The 19,323-nt window shown below is 45.0% G+C and overlaps 1 protein-coding gene across 2 annotated transcripts; it reads right to left on the bottom strand.

Moving 5' to 3' along the window:
• Positions 1–79: 79 nt before the first annotated feature.
• UROD (uroporphyrinogen decarboxylase) lies at positions 80–16,697 on the bottom strand. 2 transcript variants are annotated; one of them, XM_063139704.1, is made up of 10 exons: positions 16,608–16,697; positions 13,439–13,551; positions 12,905–12,984; positions 8,294–8,356; positions 7,990–8,187; positions 6,973–7,134; positions 5,443–5,580; positions 3,583–3,683; positions 2,176–2,242; positions 80–578 (listed from the first exon to the last, which is right to left on the bottom strand). In XM_063139704.1, the coding sequence occupies exons 1-10, from the start codon at positions 16,628–16,630 to the stop codon at positions 414–416; spliced, it is 1,110 nt and encodes a 369-aa protein (XP_062995774.1). In that variant the 5' UTR covers positions 16,631–16,697; the 3' UTR covers positions 80–413. The 2 variants fall into 2 exon arrangements, with proteins under 2 accessions (XP_062995774.1, XP_062995766.1); XM_063139696.1 differs by lacking the exon at positions 16,608–16,697 and adding an exon at positions 16,525–16,593.
• Between the last annotated feature and the right edge of the window lie 2,626 nt (positions 16,698–19,323).

The following is a 19,323-nucleotide window of genomic DNA, read 5'->3' as shown; positions in this document are numbered from 1 at the left end:
AAAGTGCTTGGCCAGAGGAACAGATTTGCTGCCAATGTAAGACGAGGAGCCACATCACTACAAGGAAAGGCAGACCAAGTTCTATTGTAAGCAAAAGGTGTTCATTGATTGTCAGTGGAATTGCACTACTACCTTGTAGGAATAAGTTAGACATTTTACACCATGAGACACATTCACTCCATTCCTTTACAAGACCAGCCACTCCAGCCGTCTCAAGCATTGTGCCAGTGTGAGTGGGGAGAAAGACATTTTTAATCATGTGCTATTGAACAGCTACACCCTCCTTCCTGGCTGTCATTGATGGCTGGGTTTATAGTAATAACAAATAAGTTCCTGTCCGTATGCAACCTCGTGAGTACAACATGCTCAGCACATTGTCCACTTTCCAGCCTAGGCTCTGCTCCCACAAGGCTTTATTGGCTTTTGTTGAGGTGGCGAGAGTGCATATGTACAGCATCCACAAAGGCCCCCACATGTTCTGGACTCATGTCAGGATAGAGCCCATGGCCCAAGTTGGCAATGTAGCGCTGGGAACCAAAGCCTTCCACCATCCTCTTCACTAGCTCCCCAATCTTCTCCTGAAAAGAAGTGAAAAAGAATTGGTGGGTCATAGCATCATAGAATAGCAGAGCTGGAAAGGGCCTATAAGGCCATCAAGGTAACACAGTTGGAGACAGTAGTTGCACGTAGGGCCTAACCTTCAGTGTTATACAGGGAGTGTTTGAGAAACAGGCTTGATGCAGAAAATACATCTGCAATCCTCCAAACCATGCTTTGGAAACTAGGAGGATCTTGTGGTCTTGTACACTTCCTCCCTCCTACAACCTCTTTTCCTGCTTTTCCATTATTTATTTATTTCATTTATTAAAACATTTGTATCCTGCCCTATATCACAAGGATCTCAGGGCAGATAAAATCATACAAACAATATAAAACAAATATACACAGCTAAAAACAAACCATTAATAAGCTAAACCCGGTATAGAATTTATAACACTAAAACCAATTAAAACTATGTACAGGCTTGGTGAATTTAGCCATAAAGACTTTGTTAAAAAGCCATGTCTTAACTTGGCACCGAAATGAAACCAGTACCAGCACCAGTCGGGCCTCCAAGGGCAGGGCATTCCACAGCCGGGGTGCCACAACAGAGAAAGCCCTCTCCCATGTCCCACCATAGCGTATGTCTCGGGTTGGTGGGATGCAGAGGAGGGCTCCACCAAAAGATCTCAAATCTCGGGCAGGCATACACAGGGAGAGGTGGTCTCTCAAGTACTGAGGTCCCAAGCCATTTACGGCTTTAAATGTCATTACCAACACCTTGAATTCCAACTGGAAGCGAATAGGCAGCCAGTGCAATTCCTTTAAGACCAGTGTTATGTGGTCTCTGTGAGATGTACTGGTCAGCAGTCTAGCTGCTGCTTTTTGCACTAGTCGTCTTCAAGGGCAGCCCCACGCAGAGTGCATTGCAGAAGTCTAATCGGGAAGGTACTGGTGCATGCACTACTGTGGCTAGGTCTATCTCAGGCAAATGGCTAGAGCTGACCATAGTTTGCCTCCAACTCACAATTTGAATCCATGCTTTGAAAGCAGCCTGGGTAAAGTGCTAACCAGTTTTCGCGAATGGAACATCACGCTAAGCTGATTAGGCAAACCAGGAAAGGGTGGAATGCGCAAGCCCATAGGGTAACCACAAATACAAAACCATGGTTTGGAGGATTAGTAGCAAGCCATCTAATCCTCAGCATGGAAAATGCTGTTAACAACAGCAACCCCTTACTAACAAGTTCAGCAAGATTTCATTTGCAACTACAGAAGGTTCTTCTCCCCAGACATACCAAGTGTCATCATGACCAGGCTTTGAACTTGGTCAAAGTATTATGTCTGTGAAAGAGGTCCCAACCCTTAGATTTGTACTAATCCCATGACCTCCAAATAGGGCTTTTTTTTTAACTTAGAGAAGTACCAAAAAACAATAACCTGGACCAGAATGATGCAAAAAGCTAACAGCAGGAGGCACAACCCAAGCTTTGCTATATGAACTTTGCCAGCCTTCTTAACCTGCTGCAGCTAGCAAAAACTCCTGTTGCTATCTTTACTCTTCACCACTCTGTAGTGAAGGCAGCTGATCCAATAAAATGCAATTTCATGGGCTTGTGATGCCTGCCCCTTTACCTTTGGTGCATAGAGGGCACATGGATCCAAGTTCCCCTGTAAAGTAATGCTTTTTCCTGTCCGCTGGCTGAAAAAGAAAAAGGAATACCTGTATTGGAGTTGGAGGAGGGGCATTTAAGCAAGATAAAGCACCATGTGATAATAGCCTACTCAGGTGATTTTAAAATGGGAAGATTAGTCTTACCAAAGGCCAATAGCCCTAACAGCTAAAGATGGTAGCACACTTTTATTTACCATCCATTAAGGATAAGCAGGAAGCACCATCTCTATTATGCTTTACCTTGTACTGTCTCAGATCTATCTGGCTAATTCTGGCTAGAACGCTGGAGCAGATGAAACTTGGTCTTCTATTCAACAGGGTAATTCTCATATTTCTCAGACAGGACAAAATTACCATTGCCCTGCATGGTGTATGGCTTTCCCTGCTTCTAAAATGCTAACCAGAACTGGCTTCCTAAAGGTAGAGCAATGAGACACTGGGCCTGTTCAAACAACACACTAAGCCATGGTTAGGCTGCTAACCCTTTTGCAGCAAATGGTTAATGAGCATGGTTAAACTGTGGTTATGTTGCCACCATGGTTAAGAATGGTTCACATGACATGCTAAGCCATCATGTTTAGCTCAAAACGCTTAACCACCATGGCTTAGTTTGTTGTCTGTCAGGGTCGATGTGCCTCATCTGAGCACAGCTGAGCAGATTCCGGCTGGACTTCAGGAAAAACTTCCTGACTGCTAGAGCGGTATGATAATGGAACCAATTCTCTATGGAGGATGTGGGCTCTCCCACACTAGAGGCCTTCAAGAGGTAGCTGGACAGTCATCTCTCAGGTATGCTTTAAGGTGGATTCCTGCATTGACCAGGGGGTTGGACTCAGTGGCCTTATAGGCCCCTTCCAACTCTAGTATTCTATGATTCCTATAGAAATGCAATAAATAAATAGAGACAAAGTAATGGGACATTGTGCCCCATCTGCTGCAGAGTCTTACTCCAACTCATCCTGTTGGGAAACAGACCTATACTCTTAAGAAAGTGTTTAAAACATGGTTTCATTAGGCGAGAGCTGAGAAAGGTTTCCAGACACAGACAAGTGTCCCTTTATTCTTCAACCAGCACATGTAAGCAAGATCTGGCTCTTCCTAGAGGCTACCCAATGGAAGGGCATCCGGCATCTAGAGTTGCTGGCTAAGAAGAAAGGACTGGGAATAGTACTTGTTTTCTCCACAATGCCCTGTCGCAATGGGATGAATGAACATGAGCTCCTGTGAATGGCACTAGTAAGATTAGACACAAATGACTGGGAAACAGAGAAAGTATGGCACTGGGGAAAGCGTCCAGCTTACAGAGGAAAGCACTCTGTGAATACTACAAACCCTCCTACAGTCCCCAAGGGAGGGCGGTTTCTCACCGAGCTTCCTGGGGGCGGATAGTCCAGTCCAAGCCGACCACTTCATACCCAGACTGTGCCAAGTCCTCCAGTGCGTAGTGTGCATCTTTGGCGAAGACAATCTGGGAGGGGATAAGAGGAGATGGGGGGAAAAGCAGGGGAAACCATCAAGGCCCTGATTTTACTGGTTCTAGGCCCTCTCCAGCTAGCTTTCCACTTCTCCACTGGGAAGTTCTGGGAACCAACGCAGGACGCCAAAGTACAAAGTACACTCTACAAAGTGTAGAGCCCTTACTGCCGAAGAGAGAACAAGGGTTCAACCCCAGGGCTGGGGAAGAAAACGGAACAAGTATCCAGTTTCTATTGACACCAGGCAAGTCATTGCAGCCAGAGTACTTACTGGCCTGCTTTGAACAGCTGGGATTGCTTTGTTACTTGTCTTACATCTAGTGGTGAAATGGAACCACAACAACTTTGGTGGGGGAGGGGAGGGGGCTGATCATGAAAGAAGATCACCTTAAATTAAAAGAAGGATCAAAAGCAAGGCAGGAAGCAGGGAAGGGGGGCAGGGAGCAGAGAGACCAGCAGATATCTCCAGGCTGGAGAGAGGGCTCAGAATACAGGTGATTTTAAGGCATCAATAGACTTTCTCTTAAGAAGCAACGGGCTTGGTGCACCAACCAGGAAAGCAGGAGCAGTTCCTTCTGCCAGACGGCTCCACTTCCGTTACTGCTAGGCCGCAGAAAGCTCCTTTATATCCAATGGAGATACCCAGTGCAAAGCATCTTGGTTAGCTCCTTTAGAGTTTTCACTGAAACCCGGACTGGATTCATCACCCCACTGACACCAGAGCCACCAGCTCCACTGTTTGTACCTGGCCAGACCATTCAACCAGCTAGCTCAGACTGGCAGCAACTCAACTGGCTCTCAGGCAGAGTTCTTCCACATCACCTCTTACATGACCTTTCCAAGAGGAGATGCCAGGGGGAGCTTGAGACCTTCTGCATGCAAAGCATGTGCTCTTACCACTGAGCTCTGCTCCTTCCCCAGGTGGCAAGTCATGAGGGAGCTACCTCCAGTGCATGGCTGGGTGCAGAACAGGTTGATCCACTCAAATATCAAATCGCCTAGGATAGCCTTCCCCAACCTGGGTGCCTCCAGGTGTTTTGGACTACAAAACTCCCAGCAGCAAGGCCAATGGTCAGGGATAATGGGAGTTGCCCAAAACAGCTGGAGGGACCAAAGTTGGGGGAGGAGATTGCACTAGGGCGTAGGAAGGTCAGTGGCCCTTCCACTGAATAGGTAACTATTCACCATGACTTGGGGGTGGGTAGGTTGGAGTTTCCAGCTCCTCAATTCTCACAGCAGGACTCTTGACAAATGTCCCATTATCATTTGGAGTCTGAGACCTCCATGCATGGAGGATAAGGCTAGCAATGGCTATTAGTCATGATGTCATGATACATTATCTCCAGTATCAGAGGCAGTATGTGTCTGATCTAAATGCCAGTTATGAGGGTGCTGTTATAATCACGTCCTGTTTGTGGGCTTCTCGTGGGCATCTAGATGGTCATGGCTGGAACTGGATGCAGGACTACCCAAGCCTTTGGTTGGAGCCGGCAGGTCTGCTCTTCTGTTCACTTATACCATACCCCTGCCCTGACTATTTCTTCTGGAAAGTGTCACTCAATGGCCGCCTATCCTATGCTCAGTATGAAAAGATGGGGTGATCTCCAGTGGCCACATCTTTAAGCCACCACCATGTGATCTTTGAATTTAAGATGAGCAGAACTCAGGTGGCCTTCCAGGCAGGGTGACTCCAACACTGGCTGATGCCAAGAATCCTCCGAGGAAACCCAAGGGAACAGCCCTGCCTCTTACCATGGGCACTGCAGGTAAGGCATCTTTCTGCAGCTTACTCTTCACTTGCTTGGCAATGGACTGGATGAATGGGAGGGCAAACTCCGCAAACTGCTCTGGCCCCAGATGTCCTGCGTGGGACTCAAAAAGCTGCAGAGCCTGTCAAGAGAGAGACAACCAGGAAACTGGCACCCCTTCCCAAGAGAGCCCTTCTACTGCTCTTGCCCAGACAATGAGCACAGAAAAATGTGCTCCTTCCAGTCCAACCTCTCCTGGCACAAGACAATTCTAATAATCTAGAATTCTTCAACTGGAACAAATTCTGCATGCAAATTGCTTTAAGGTGGCCATCCTAAGCACACTTATTTGCAAGTATAGCCCATTGAAAACATACACAGAGTAGGGCTTACTTCTGAGTAAACATGGATAAATTCGAATGCTAGTTTGCAGCCCTTATTCTTGTTGTCATCATCATCTGAAGGATGTGTCCTAAGGCTTTGTTTCAAACACTAGGGAAACCAACTGGTATAGCCCATTTTTGCCTTCATGCTAAATGCATGGAAATTGGGAGGGTATGGAACCAGCCAGCACAATCCTGCTCCCCACTACATGCCTCTGCTGTATGTCTATGTGGGGTAGTAGTTGGACTGGAACTCAGGAGATCCAAGTTCTAATCCCTTCCTGGCCATGAAGTTCAATTGGTGACTTTGGGCCTGCCTAACCTACTTCACAGGGCCTATTGTGACGATAAAATGGAGAAGAGGAGGACTATGTAACTCACCTTCGGTTGCCAGAGAAAAAAAAGGCAGGATATAAATATGATAAAAATACAAACTGAGAAGAGGATTGTTGAGAAGTTAGGGATGAGAATAAGTTTCCTGTGGATTTAAAGCTGTAAAGAATGCAACTTTGAAACTAGAGGAAATCTGGGTTGGGATTTTTATTTGTTACTGTGAAGGCTAGAAATCTACTCTTAAAAACAAAAATGAGTTGAAAGCTATCAGATTCTATATTAATGTTATGTTCTACAATCAGAGGCATGGAAATCAAGAATCTAATGAGTTCTCAGAGGTGCCAAAGTGAAACTTGTTTATTTAAGTGCAACATGATTTGGAGACTGAGGCTCCTTCATCAGAGGCAATCTTATAAAATGCAAACACTACAAATAAACTCAGCCAGTTTACGAAGGTGGTGTGTGAAGGACAGCCAAGTTTCATGTTGGCGTCTCTGAGAACTCGCTCTCTTCTTGCTTTCCACTCATCCTGGCTGCCTCTCTTCTGTTTTTTGTTTCTATGATTAGAAGTACAACCATAGCATTACTGATTCCATGCCACCACCCTTTACCTTCCCCTGAAGGGGTCTTTCTCCATATCTCACTTGTCTTACTTTCTTCAGGGTTGTCATTGCAAGAAGATAAGAGGTATCTCAGATGAGTCTTGAAAAATGAGGGCCAGACCTGCTCAACCTCCAGCAGTGCTTGTGGGAAGAGGCTGATCAGAATCTACAGCTCCTCCCAAGCAGGATGATGACACTTCCCTCTACTCCACTCACCTGAGCTCCAGCAGCCACCTGTCCCACCAGGTAATCTACGATTACCTCGGTCAATAACGTGAGGAGACAGTGGCTGGCCTTAGGATGCCGGTAGAGCCAGGCCTTGGCTTTGGCCATGGTTTTGGAGCCACCACCTTCGATCATGTAGGACATCAGCGTCCACTGCGAGGAATAAGCAGAATTTTAAGGCAGGCCTGAATACAAGAACCCTAATCCCCATGCCCCACCCTGCTCAAGCCAGCTTCTATAAGCAAAGGGCCCTTGCTAGAGCAGCAACGTAGTCCTGCTCTGACCAGATAATATGGTTGGTATGGAACCGTGCCTCTCAACCCCACGGGATTCCCATAAACCATCAGCTGCACAGGCCTTAACAAACTATTTCCTCCAAGAAGTGGCCCAGTTGCACACCCAGCCTGCTGCAAAAGTAGCAACACCCCAAATTTCATGCTCTTGTTCTTTGTCACATCCCACTTTTGGCAACGCTAATCACCTAAATGTATGGACGTTCTGAATTTGGACACAAGTTACAGAATTTAACCTTAAAATGAAAAAAAAAAGATTAGGTGGGAGATGGTGAGTGTTCTGCACACTTGGCTTTCATGTCCACCATAGAATACTGATATGAAAGCGTGGGGGGGAGGGAGGGGGGGAGCCACCTAGCTCCACCACCTGCCCACAAGGTAAGGCTAACCAGACAGACACCCATCAGTTCCACAAAGATCAACCTATGAATTCAATGGCTGACCAGCCAGACAGGGCATGGAGTCAACAGCCTTATAAGAAGAGCACAAACAGGATGCCAGGGCGTAAGTGATATGCCCCCATGACACTCTCTACACCCTAGAGATTTTGCCAATTGCTGCTGCTATGAATCCATCAGACACAGAATCCACTCAGAGGCAACACAGGTGGCCAGCATGCCTCCTCCTGTCTTCAGCACCCACCCCAACAGGGCATTCCGAGGGGTTCAGACAAGGTCTCTCTCGGAAAGGTTCATATCCAAGGAATCGTACTCACTGGGGCACCAGAGAAGCCAATCAGAGGCACCTTCCCCTCCAGTTTGTGCCGCGTCAGCGTGATGGCCTTGAAGACGTAGTCCAGTTCTGCTGCCACATCTACCTTCTGTCGCAGTTTCAGCAGGTCCTCTACCTCCTTCAGCGGCTCAGGGAAAGTCGGTCCTTTGCCAGGCACCATCTCTACCTCCATGCCCAGTGCCTGGGAAGAGAGCAGGATGTTGCATGGAACACAAATGGTGGGTAAGGAGTTTCTCTTTAAAAGGCGACATTATAAAAGATACAGCCTTCATCCCAGCATCTCTTACCTGGGGCACCACCAAGATGTCCGAGAAGATGATGGCAGCATCAAGAGGAAAGCGTTGCAGAGGCTGAAAGGAAGGACAACAGAAAACATACTACATATGTTGTACCCTATTTTACCTAGAAAGTACGTATGTATGTACGTACGTGTGTGTGTGTGTGTGTAGACAGACAGATACTGCCCATCTTTCTGATATATGAGGGCCAGTATCTAGTGTAGGAATGATGGTACACTTTTGGAAAACATAAAGGCCAAAATCCTTTGGTGAGGGGGTGGGCAGGATTTCTGCTGAGGCCCAGCAACTGTGTGCAGCATCTCCTCATCTCAGAGGATGAGAGACAGTGTGAGCTGCAGAAAGCTCCAGAGAGAGCCTGAACCCCATCTGTGTAACCCATTCACCCCACATTGCCAGTCTGGCTTTTCAGCAACTGTGGTACAGACCTGCCCTGCACATGTATCCATTGCACTGGAGGGCTTTCCCGTAGCCCAGCCCCAATATTTATTTCTTTGTGGCATTTGTATATTGCTGAATATATTAAAATCCCTCCATGTTTTACAATATTAAAATATATTAAGAAACACAACATTAGAAGTACAACATTAAAACAACTACAGTAAAACAAACTATTAAGGAGCAGCAAAATGGAGTGGCATAATTAGTTTACTTACAGCCCAGGGAAAGCCTGGCTGAAAAGATGGGTTTTAGGAGGCATTTGAAAGATGCCACATCCTGAACTGCATGGGGAAGGGTTTTGTGGAGGGTGGGTTCTTCCACAGAGGAGGCCCGCCATGGATATTCTTCATGGCAGCATTCCACTCACTTTGCCTTGACCAGCAAGGCATCCTCTGATGATCTTAAAAGTCACCAGGGTATGTAGAAGGGGAGGCAGTCTGCCAGGTATCCTGGTCCCAAGTTGGCCATCAGATGTCCACATCTCCCCTGACTGTTAGCAAAATTTTCAAATTCAACCAAAACTGAAGTATCACTTCCTATAAATATACAGTGGGATATTTATATAGATACAGTGCATTTAGATAGATACAGTGCAAGCAGTGCCTAAACGGACTGTGACGGTGCCACTTGTTTCCCCTCAGGCTGGGGCCTAAAAGAGTGGGTAAGAGTAACGGGAATCAAGAAATGTGCGCCCGGCACAGTGTGTCACCTGGCTCAACTCCCTTCCCATTTCCAGATGTTCAGGATCCCTTGAGCAGCTAGGAGACCGACCATATTCCCCACAGCTTAAAAAAAGGAGGAATTGTTGCTTGGGTCCCCCTGGGCTATACCAAATCCAACAAAAAGGGAAGACAATAAGTGACTGCTAAAACAAGGAAAAGGGGGAAGGAAGAAAAGAAAGAAAGTAAAGGATAAGGTACTGAGTGGGTTTGCGCAAGCACGGAGGGAAAATAAGCCACGATCATGACCCATCTAATTAGCATAATTACTCTCACTGGGTGCAGGTAGCTGTGATGTCTGAACCCAGTAAGGCTGGCTGGCTGAGGCAGTTTACAATCGATGGCTGAGTGTTTTGTAAACCATCCTTGCTACCCACATTCACCAGGTTTGGACATCATGGCAACCTGTGCCCAGTGAAATTAATTATGCTAATTAGGCAGCCCACTGTGGCTTATTTTTCCCTTGGTGATTGCATGAACCTACCCACTGAGTTAGGAAAGCATGGATTAACAAAAAATAAATAAAAAGGGACCTAAATCGGAATTTTAAAAAAACTGCATGCGGTTGGGGGGGAAATCAAGCAGTTAAAACAAAAACAAAGAAAAGTTTTTTAAAAAAACAATTTAATGGCTTGAATCCAGCTACTCCCCCCAGCGGAAGGAAACCACTTAAGGGATTTCACCTCCCCCTCAGCCCCCACGCACTCCAAATCTGCTCTGGAGGGTTGGGAGACCTTTTGGAGCAAATCTGAAGGGACACATGGAAGACTATAGTAGGGAGAGAGAATGTGGAAGTCCATTTGCACAATGTGGATTTAAGCCCATAAAAATGTCTTTAAAAGAAAATTGGGTGATACTCAGCAGCAGTAAGGAAGGCATAAATAAAGAAGTTGCAATTTCAAAAGGGGCAGGAGCGGAATGCAAAGGTAAAGATAAGGACCAAACTTATATTTAGTTCAAGTCCAATCAAAAACCATTAATGAACGTCCAAAATAGAAAGAGATAAACGTGTGGAGACAATGGAAAACTGAGGAAAATAAAATGAACTCATGAACATTTTAAAAATAGACTGAAGTAATGTTTAAAGCTATGCTGTCAGATAGACAATGAACACAGAAAAAAATAGACAGGTTGTATAATGAAGTGAGGGAAAACAGAAGGAAACATTGTATAAATACAATATAAAAACGGAGGTGAAAACTCAGCAGTACATTAAAAAAAGTTTCACAGGCAAACAAAAAGGAACATTTAGACATTAATAATATTTTCAGAGAGAAAGACAAAGCTATGTGTGAAGAAAAGGTTAATGAATGTTACTAAAATAGAACTAAAGGAAATATATGAAATGTTGTGAAAGAGAACATTAAAAAAAACCACAGTCAGTGTGTAAGAGCAAAAATAAAGAAGGTGAGGAAATGCCAAAAGCAAATGAGAAGGGAAGACATCCTGGATGTACACACACTAACCAGAGTAGAGCAGATGAAGTATTAAAGAACACCAAGGAAAAGCAGAGAGCTTCGGCTGTGGGGCGGTATATAAATGTAATAAATAAAATAAAAATAAATAAAATGATGAACACATGTGTGTTCTTTGAGCAGAAACAAACAGTGTATGTAGCCCTGTGGGTTAGTGGTTCCAGAGTCTGGGAGACAGGCTCATTGCCTGTTCTGGATGGGGTTGCACTCCCTCTGAAAGATCAGGTTCATAGTTTGGGGGTACTCTTAAATCCATCTCTGTCATTGGAGGTTCAGGTGGCCATGTCGGCTCAGAGTGCCTTTTACCAGCTTCGGCTGGTTCGCCAGCTACGGCCTCTCCAGGACAGGGATAGCTTGGCCACGGTAGTACAGGCATTGGTAACCTCAAGATTGGATTACTGCAATGTAGTCTATGTGGGGCTGCCCTTAAAGCTGCTCTGAAGGCTGGAGCTAGTGCAGAATACTGCAGCTCGGCTGTTGTCTGGAGCTGCCCCTTTTCAGCATGTAACTCCTCTGTTGAGGGAACTGCACTGGCTGCCTATTCGCTACCGGGCCAGGTTTAAGGTTCTTGTACTTGTGTACAAAGCCATAAACAACTTGGGACCAGGATACCTGAGAGAACGCCTTCTCCCTTACCAACCTGCCCGGTCACTGAGGTCATCCGAGGGCATGCTCTTATTTATTTATTTATGACATTTTTATACCGCCCAATAGCTGAAGCTCTCTGGGCGGTTCACAAAAATTAAAACCACAGTAAAACACCCAACAGTTTAAAACACAATTACGAAATACAGTATAAAAAGCGCAACCAGGATAAAACCACACAGCAAAGTTGATATAAGATTAAAATACAGAGTTAAAACAGTAAAATTTAAATTTAAGTGGTGGTTCCACATAGACCCATCCTCCGATTGTAGTCCATCAAGGGAAGAGCCTTCAGTGTGGTGGCCCCCTGCTTCTGAAGGTCAGGTAGGCACCAACTTTGAATTCTTTTCAGTGCCTCCTGAAAACATTATTCTTCCAGGAAGCCTTTCTTTAATGACCAGCCATGCTTCACTTCCTTTTTGCTTCTTTTAAAAATCTATTTTAAGGTGTTTTATTCTGTTTTTATTTTATTTTATCTTGCACACCGCTCTGAAATTTTGAATGGAGAGTGGTATATAAATATTGTAAATAATTAAACAGGTAGATAGGTATTACATTTATATCCCTCCAAGGAGTCCAAGGCAGTGTACATGATCCTCCTCCTCTTCCTCTCCATCTTATCCCCACAACAACCCTGTGAGGTAGGTTGGGCTGAGAGTCAGTGACTGGTGCAAAGTCATTCAGAGAGTTTCATGGATGAGTGGGGACTAGAACCCAGCTCTCCCAAGTTCCAATCCAACACTCTAACCATTACACCACACTGGATCTCTGGTGCAGAAAACCAGTGCGTTAGATTTTTTTTAAAAAAAGGTGTTGTTGGCGCACACAACATGCCTTTGTGTTTAAAACACCACACACACCTACCTTTATTTATACAAGCATGTAAATTAAAAGAAAAGAATGCAAAGGCCCCAGGATATGCAGAATGTTGACAAGCGGAAGGGCTGGTGGTTAGAAGAGACCCAAAACTAGATTAACATTTTCCTGCAGATGGCCTGCTTTAGCCTTGTCATCCAAGGTCATGAGCCTTTACTTTCCCCATATGCCAACTTACGATGGCCTTGTAATTTAACATACAATGCCAATACACAGACTGGTGTCAGAAGTAGATTCATACAATTGCAACACAAGTTCCCTACCAGGGAAAATTTTACACATCATAGTACAAAACCTCCAAGTGTGGCGGAAGACATGGGTTCCTCCTTTTCGTCCTCTTCTTCTTCTTCCCTCCACCACATTCTGTCATTCTACCTCTGCAACTCACCCTTACTTCTAAGTCATGGAGACAGACAGACAACTCTCCCTCCAGGAGCCCCACACACCTGCAAAGTGAGTTCACAACATCTCTCCGGTGACCGACATGTAGCAAAGAAATCTTGAGCTGCTCGGGTCTCACGGAACTCTGTCAAAAGATCAGAAAATTGAAAGGAAAGGGAGGGGACGCCCCTCAAAGGGGATTAAGTCTTAGAGCAGGGGTGGACTCATTTTGAGAGCAAATACAAAGGGTGGACTACTCTCTTCTGCAATTCTCCCAAGGCTCTGGCCTTGAGAACTATCTCCACACTATCCATGTTAAGAAAAATATGCTGCTTTCCTGAACTTCAAGACTAATGTACCTCACAGGTACAGAGAATGATGGGTATTGCTCAGTAGCAGGGCCATCGCAACCCAAAGAACAGGCAGACCAGTGCCCAATAGCCAGGAGTGGAGAACCTGTAGTCCTCCAGATGTTGCCAGACTTTAGCTCCCATTAGCCCCATGCAGCATGGGGCTAATGGGATTATGGGAGCTATAACCCTACACTATCTGGAGAGCCACAGACTCCTTGCCCAAGCCGCTCCAGTTACCTCACTTACCTGGGAGGTACCTTCCTGCCTGTCTCATGCACCAAACTGGAGTGTATTCCGTCTCTTCTCCTTGTGCCGCTCGGAGGAAAGTATCATTCTTCAGTTCAGGAAATCCTGTGGGACTAATCAAAAAAGAACAAAAGCTTAGCACAAGGAGTAGTGGATGCTTTGAAGCCTCAGGTCCAATCATCAGTGATTGGACTGAGCATGTGAGTTGTTCCTCAGCCTAGATTATATCTCTAAATTCCTCTACTTCCCTACCACTAAGCATGGCTGTCCAAAGTTAAGAGTTCCTACCATAAATATGCCCATGGATGCAGGTTACTGGGGGAGGGGGGAGTCATGCTCTTATGCAGTGCCTATTTTCACATACAAAAAACACCAGGGCTCAGTTCTGCCTAGAATTCTACCTTTGTGTAGTCATGGTCACTTTAAAGATGAAGGAGAAGCATTGTGCAGATACTCAGAGATGCTCTGGTAGTCTCTAATCAAATTAAGACCTACTCTTATAACCAGGCCATGAGCTTTATGAATGGTACCCACTCACTATCTGCTATGTCAAATATAACCAAATGGTCCAGTACCCTGCATCAGGAAAGACTGGACATGTATATCTGCATGCATAAAGAGCCTTCCAGTTCAAAGCAGATGTCTTCTCTCTCTTTCTCTCCCTCCAAATACTAAACTGATGACAAGGGAAGGAAGAGAGTAGCAGCCAATCCATAATTATGCATTGTAACTACAATCTGTAAGAATAAAGGTATTTACTGCCAGCTTCCTTTCTCATCCCCCATGTTCTTCGCTGCAACAGAGGTACAGCCCATTTTGCTTCCTCATACAACCTATTGCCTTAAAACCTGATACCATGAACCAGGAACACACACACACACACACACACTCCCCACCCACCAGCCCATCTCATGAAGAGTCACTGATTAAATTATCAGTGCCAGGCAGGAACAGTTGCACTAGACTGAGCTGGAGAGGAAATATATGGGCACAAAGTCATAGGATGTCCTCGTCACTACACTATGGTCACAAGACACCAAAGCTCTCTATGAGAGAACATGTATAACAACACACTCTTTAATTCCAGGTTAATAAAGAATAATTGCTACCTCTTTGTGTCATGTTACGATCACTATCATGGATCAGAAGCAAAATGTGGGGATGGATGATGACATTCTTCCAGTATCGTTCGATTACTCTCTATGCTATTATGAAGGAACTGTTAAAAGTACATTGACGTAAGCGAGATAAACAGGGCAGGAATACATGTTCACTGAAACAAGTTCCACTGGGCTTAGTGGGGCTTACTCTCAGATATGGTCTAGAATTCAGAAGAAAGTAATCCTTTCTTTAACTCCATTCCCTAAAATAAACAACAACAAAACTCATTTTGCACCTCTAAATCTCCACATACCAAATGAAGCGCCACTCTGAAAATCAATTTCTGTTCAATGTTGAATATCATGTGGTGGCAACTCTTGAGTGGATAGAATAGTACCTTCTTACATGGAGAAAATTAACACAAAAATACCTAGAAGTGCAATCCTATGTACGTTTAGACCCCCCCCCCAAAAAAAAGGCCAAGGACTTTGTTCTGTCTAAACATGCATAGGATTGCACCCTAGATGACCACGATGATGATTTTTAGATTTCTATACTGCCCAATAGCCAAAGCACTCTGGGTGTTTTAGATTACTTTTTTGGGTATAAATATTGAAAGAAACCAAAAATATTTAGCACTACCACATGCATTTCACCCTGATGTTTTATCCTTGAGACTGAAAGGTACATTTTTAAAAAGTGTCAAATGTCAAAGACATCATGACAAATGGCTGAGGGAGATAAAATGCTGGAAGTGTCCCTTTCTCTAGATTTACTCTCTTCTTGCCACCCCCTTTCTGGATTTTTTATGTGATCTTTCACCCAAGCATTCAGACACACGAATCACACAGCAGACAAGGAATACAACTGACACTGGCATTGAAAGTCTGTGTGGTATAGTGGTTAGAGTGTTGGACTGGGACTCCAGAGATCCATGGTCTAGTCTCCACTTGGTCAGGAAGCTCACTGGGTGACTCTGGGCCAGTCACTGACTCTCAGCCTAATCGACCTCTCAGGTCTGTTGTGCAGAAAAAATGGAGAGGAGGGGCACCATGTAAGCTGCCTTGGGTTCCTTGCAATTGGAAAAAAGACAGGATATAAATGTAATTCAAAAATTTGACATTGGTTGCCAAACTGGGACTTCATACAGTACACCCTTTGGATCAGAAACTGAACTGGATTGTGTACCTGCAGAACATTTAATGCAATAGGACACAGCCTAACATTTCTCATTCTCACACCCACACCCACACCCCCACACAGCCCAATCCCATGAATATTAATCTAAAAGTAAATTCCACTGGGATCAATGGAACTTATCATCAGGTAAATGTGTGTAGTACTGCCAGCCTTAATAACATGGTTTGCAAAATATTTTCATACTTGCCACAGTGTATCTACTTTTTCAGAATAAGTATAAGCAGAGCAACTCAAAAGGAAGGAATCAAAACACCTAAAAAAAAGGTGTGTGTGTGTGTGTGTGTTAGGGGAGTTGGAAAGAAGCCTGAGCCCCACTCCAATTTTCTATCAGGACAATAGAGCTACTCCATATCAGTGCATATTAATATCTACCAGTAGATTAAGAAAGTACAAAAGGTGAAAATTCTGCTATGGCGCTTGGCGCCTTGGCATTCAGCACAGGACTGGGGGCTCAGCACTGAGTAGCCCTGGCTTGCATTCAGAGGCTCAACCCAACTACGAGGACGCTGGGATGAGCAACCGCAGGAAGTTTCCTCGCAAAGTTGCTACTTCTTCCCTCTGCCAGCTTCCCTGCGAGTCAGCGAAGGCTTCCGTGCCTGCAACTACTGGCGTACGAAGTACAGCCAGGATTTGGGGGGGGGGGGGGGGAGGCGGCGGCGGCAACCTATTTCTCTACACTGCGTTACTCGGTATGTAACTCGATACCCCATTGAGTTACCTCTTCCTTCCTCCTCGACCCTTGTCCCTCCCGCCTCATAACTGGCTGACCCCCATAAACCTTGCACCTGGCCCGTGCAGGTGTTTCCCCACGCCCTCGAACATTGCCCCACATTCTCTTCCTGCTGCCTCCTCCTCCGCTGCTACTCACACGACCGGCTCGTTCTTCGCCATGCTCTCTGTTCTCCTGCTGCTGCCACAATCTCCCCGCCCCTATAGCCTACCAAGCAAGGAGACAGACACCGCCCCTCTTCTTAACTTCCGGGTTCCCCCCCCCCCCAGCTGCCCTGATTGGTGTCTTTAGGATCCTCCCATCGCTACCACCTTGCTTGGAAGAAGCGGGACGGTATTACCGTAATGCACGCCGCAGCAGACCCCTAGGAAAAGGGAAGAAGCAGAGGAACCTAGTCTTAAAGACTGGTAGAAGAGAGGACGGGTAGAAGAGAGGACCTACTGGTGATAGATCGTTGGATGATGTACAACAGATCGGCAAGGGTTTCTGACTCCCAATAGTTTAACAATAGCAACAAGAAAAAATACTTCTCGTCCCTAAATTAGACATTAAACAAAAACAAAGAAATTTGTGGCAAATAATCTCCATTTTATGCATGAAGTGGGCAGCGCCTACGAAGTCATGACGGAATGAATTCGTTAGAGTGAAATCATATGCATGTTTAGACAGGAAAAAAAGTCCTATTACTCCCAGCACGCTCCAGCCAGATATATTTGTATAGGGTGACCATATGAAAAGGAGGACAGGGCACCTGTATCTTTAACAGTTGCACAGAAAAGGGAATTTCAGCAGGTGTCGTTTGTATATATGGAGAACCTGGTGAAATTTCCTCTTCATCACCACAGTTAAAGCTGCAGGTGCCCTGCCCTCCTTTAAATCTGGTCACTCTAGTATAGCTCCTGCAGCTTTAACTGTGGTGATGAAGGGGGAATTTCATCAGGTTCTCCATATGTACAAATGACACCTGCTGAAATTCCCTTTTCTGTGCAACTGTTAAAGATACAGGTGCCCTGTCCTCCTTTTCATATGGTCACCCTAAACCAACACCAGAGTTTTTTAAATAATAAAATGATAACAACAACACAGAAAACCAGTAACTGGGCCTACCAAAATACACCCACACCAACATCCAGAAAACAGTCATACTTAAAACATGATAAATTGTCAGGAAATTCTGAATCATTAAAAGACAGCATGACCTAGCAAAGCCCATCATGTCTATCTAGAAAAACAGCCCAAAGTGAGAAAAGAAACAATATTAATAAATGGGATCTGCAACAAAATGTTGCACCACGCAATGCACAGGATTCCAGCCATTGGATATGCCATCCTATTCCCCTCCCCTCCTGTTTTTCATGCTCAGTCCTCATTTGTTTGGGTTTGGGGGTTACCCCCCTTATAGTTTTGTTTCCAGCATGTTTTGTATTTCTGAAAACCTCAGGGTTTTCCCAAGCCTGCAAATTTACCTCCGTTTTTGGCATGGATGGTGCCATTTTGGCTACATAAAGTTTGGCACTTGCAGAATTGAGTTTGCTACCGCCCAGAGAGCTTTGGCTATGGGGCGGTATATAAATGCAATAAATAATAATAATAAATAATAATATATAGGATATTGCTACTGAGCTGTGGATCAGAAAGTGAACACTTGAAACAAAGGAACAGACAAAACTGGCTTTGGCAAGATCTCCAATTTTTATCTAGAGGAGCCCAGGTGGAGCTGTGGTTAAGGGCATTTTTATCTGTAAGCAGAGAGCACAATGAACCCATGGAGGAGGCAGTTTTTATCAGCCCAGAGCAGGGGATGGCCCTTATCTATTAAGAACAGAAATACAACACATATTGATGAACCTAGAACTAGTAACAGGCCTCCAAAGCTGTACACAAATGTATACTTAATTTATAATATTCTGCATAGTCACATTCAGCATGGAAGCAAACTAATTTGCTAGGGTGACCATGTGAAAAGGAGGACAGGGCTCCTGTATCTTTAACAGTTGTATTGAAAAGGGAATTTCAGCAGGTGTCATTTGTATATATGGGGAACCTGGTGAAATTCCCTCTACATCACAACAGTTAAAGCTGCAGATGCCCTGCCCTCTTTTAAATCTGGTCACTCTAGTATAGCTCCCGCACCTTTAACTGTTGTGACGAAGATGGAATTTCACCAGGTTTTCCATATATACAAATGACACCTGCTGAAATTCCCTTTCTATGCAACTGTTAAAGATACAGGAGCCCTGTCTTCCTTTTCATATGGTCACCCTATGTAAGCACAATGGGCGTGAAGTTCTCAAGGAGTGAACTACCAACAGGGCCTGTTGAACATTTTGCTGCCTGAGGTAGACCAGCAAATGCCCCTTCCCACCCCGTGGTGCATAGTATCCAAGACTGGTCAGGTTATTTTGGCACCTGAATCAGAAAACCGGCTTGGGGCCAGAGTATCTGAAAGACTGCCTCCTTGCGTGTCTGAAATTTGCTGAAATGACTGCCTGAAATTTGCGTGTCCCACCCAGGGCCGGGAAAAGCTGGTAGTAGGCCCAGGCCAGATGGAAAATGTAGGCCCCATTTCAAACTGCTCATTAAGTATTTTTAATCAGTTCTAAATACATACAAACTAGAAAGATTTATTAAAAAGGTAATGGCAAGCACTTTTATTCAAGATGTATATAAGACATCACTTCTTCACATTCAGAAATGCTTTACATGCTTTTCTTTGGGCAAATTCATCAACAACAGAAAAAGCAAGGAACTTTGCCCAGGGAGTTGGAGTAGTAGGCCCCGTCAAAATTGTAGGCCCATGCCAACTGGCCCCACTGCCCACCCCCCTCTGCCCAGCCCTGATCCCACCTCCTGA

The sequence above is a fragment of the Elgaria multicarinata genome, chromosome 1, assembly GCF_023053635.1.
Source record: "Elgaria multicarinata webbii isolate HBS135686 ecotype San Diego chromosome 1, rElgMul1.1.pri, whole genome shotgun sequence".
NCBI lineage: Eukaryota > Metazoa > Chordata > Lepidosauria > Squamata > Anguidae > Elgaria > Elgaria multicarinata.
This window is presented reverse-complemented; position numbering and strand designations above follow the sequence as displayed.

Coding starts and splice junctions, on each gene's coding strand:
- UROD (XM_063139696.1), bottom strand. CDS start 16,571: ATGTGGGGCAATGTTCGAGGGCGTGGGGAAACACCTGCACGGGCCAG. Junction 5,581..6,972: donor AGGTGGCTGCTGGAGCTCAG/GTGAGTGGAGTA, acceptor CTCTCTTGACAG/GCTCTGCAGCTTTTTGAGTC. Junction 579..2,175: donor GTGCCCTCTATGCACCAAAG/GTAAAGGGGCAG, acceptor ACTTCTTTTCAG/GAGAAGATTGGGGAGCTAGT.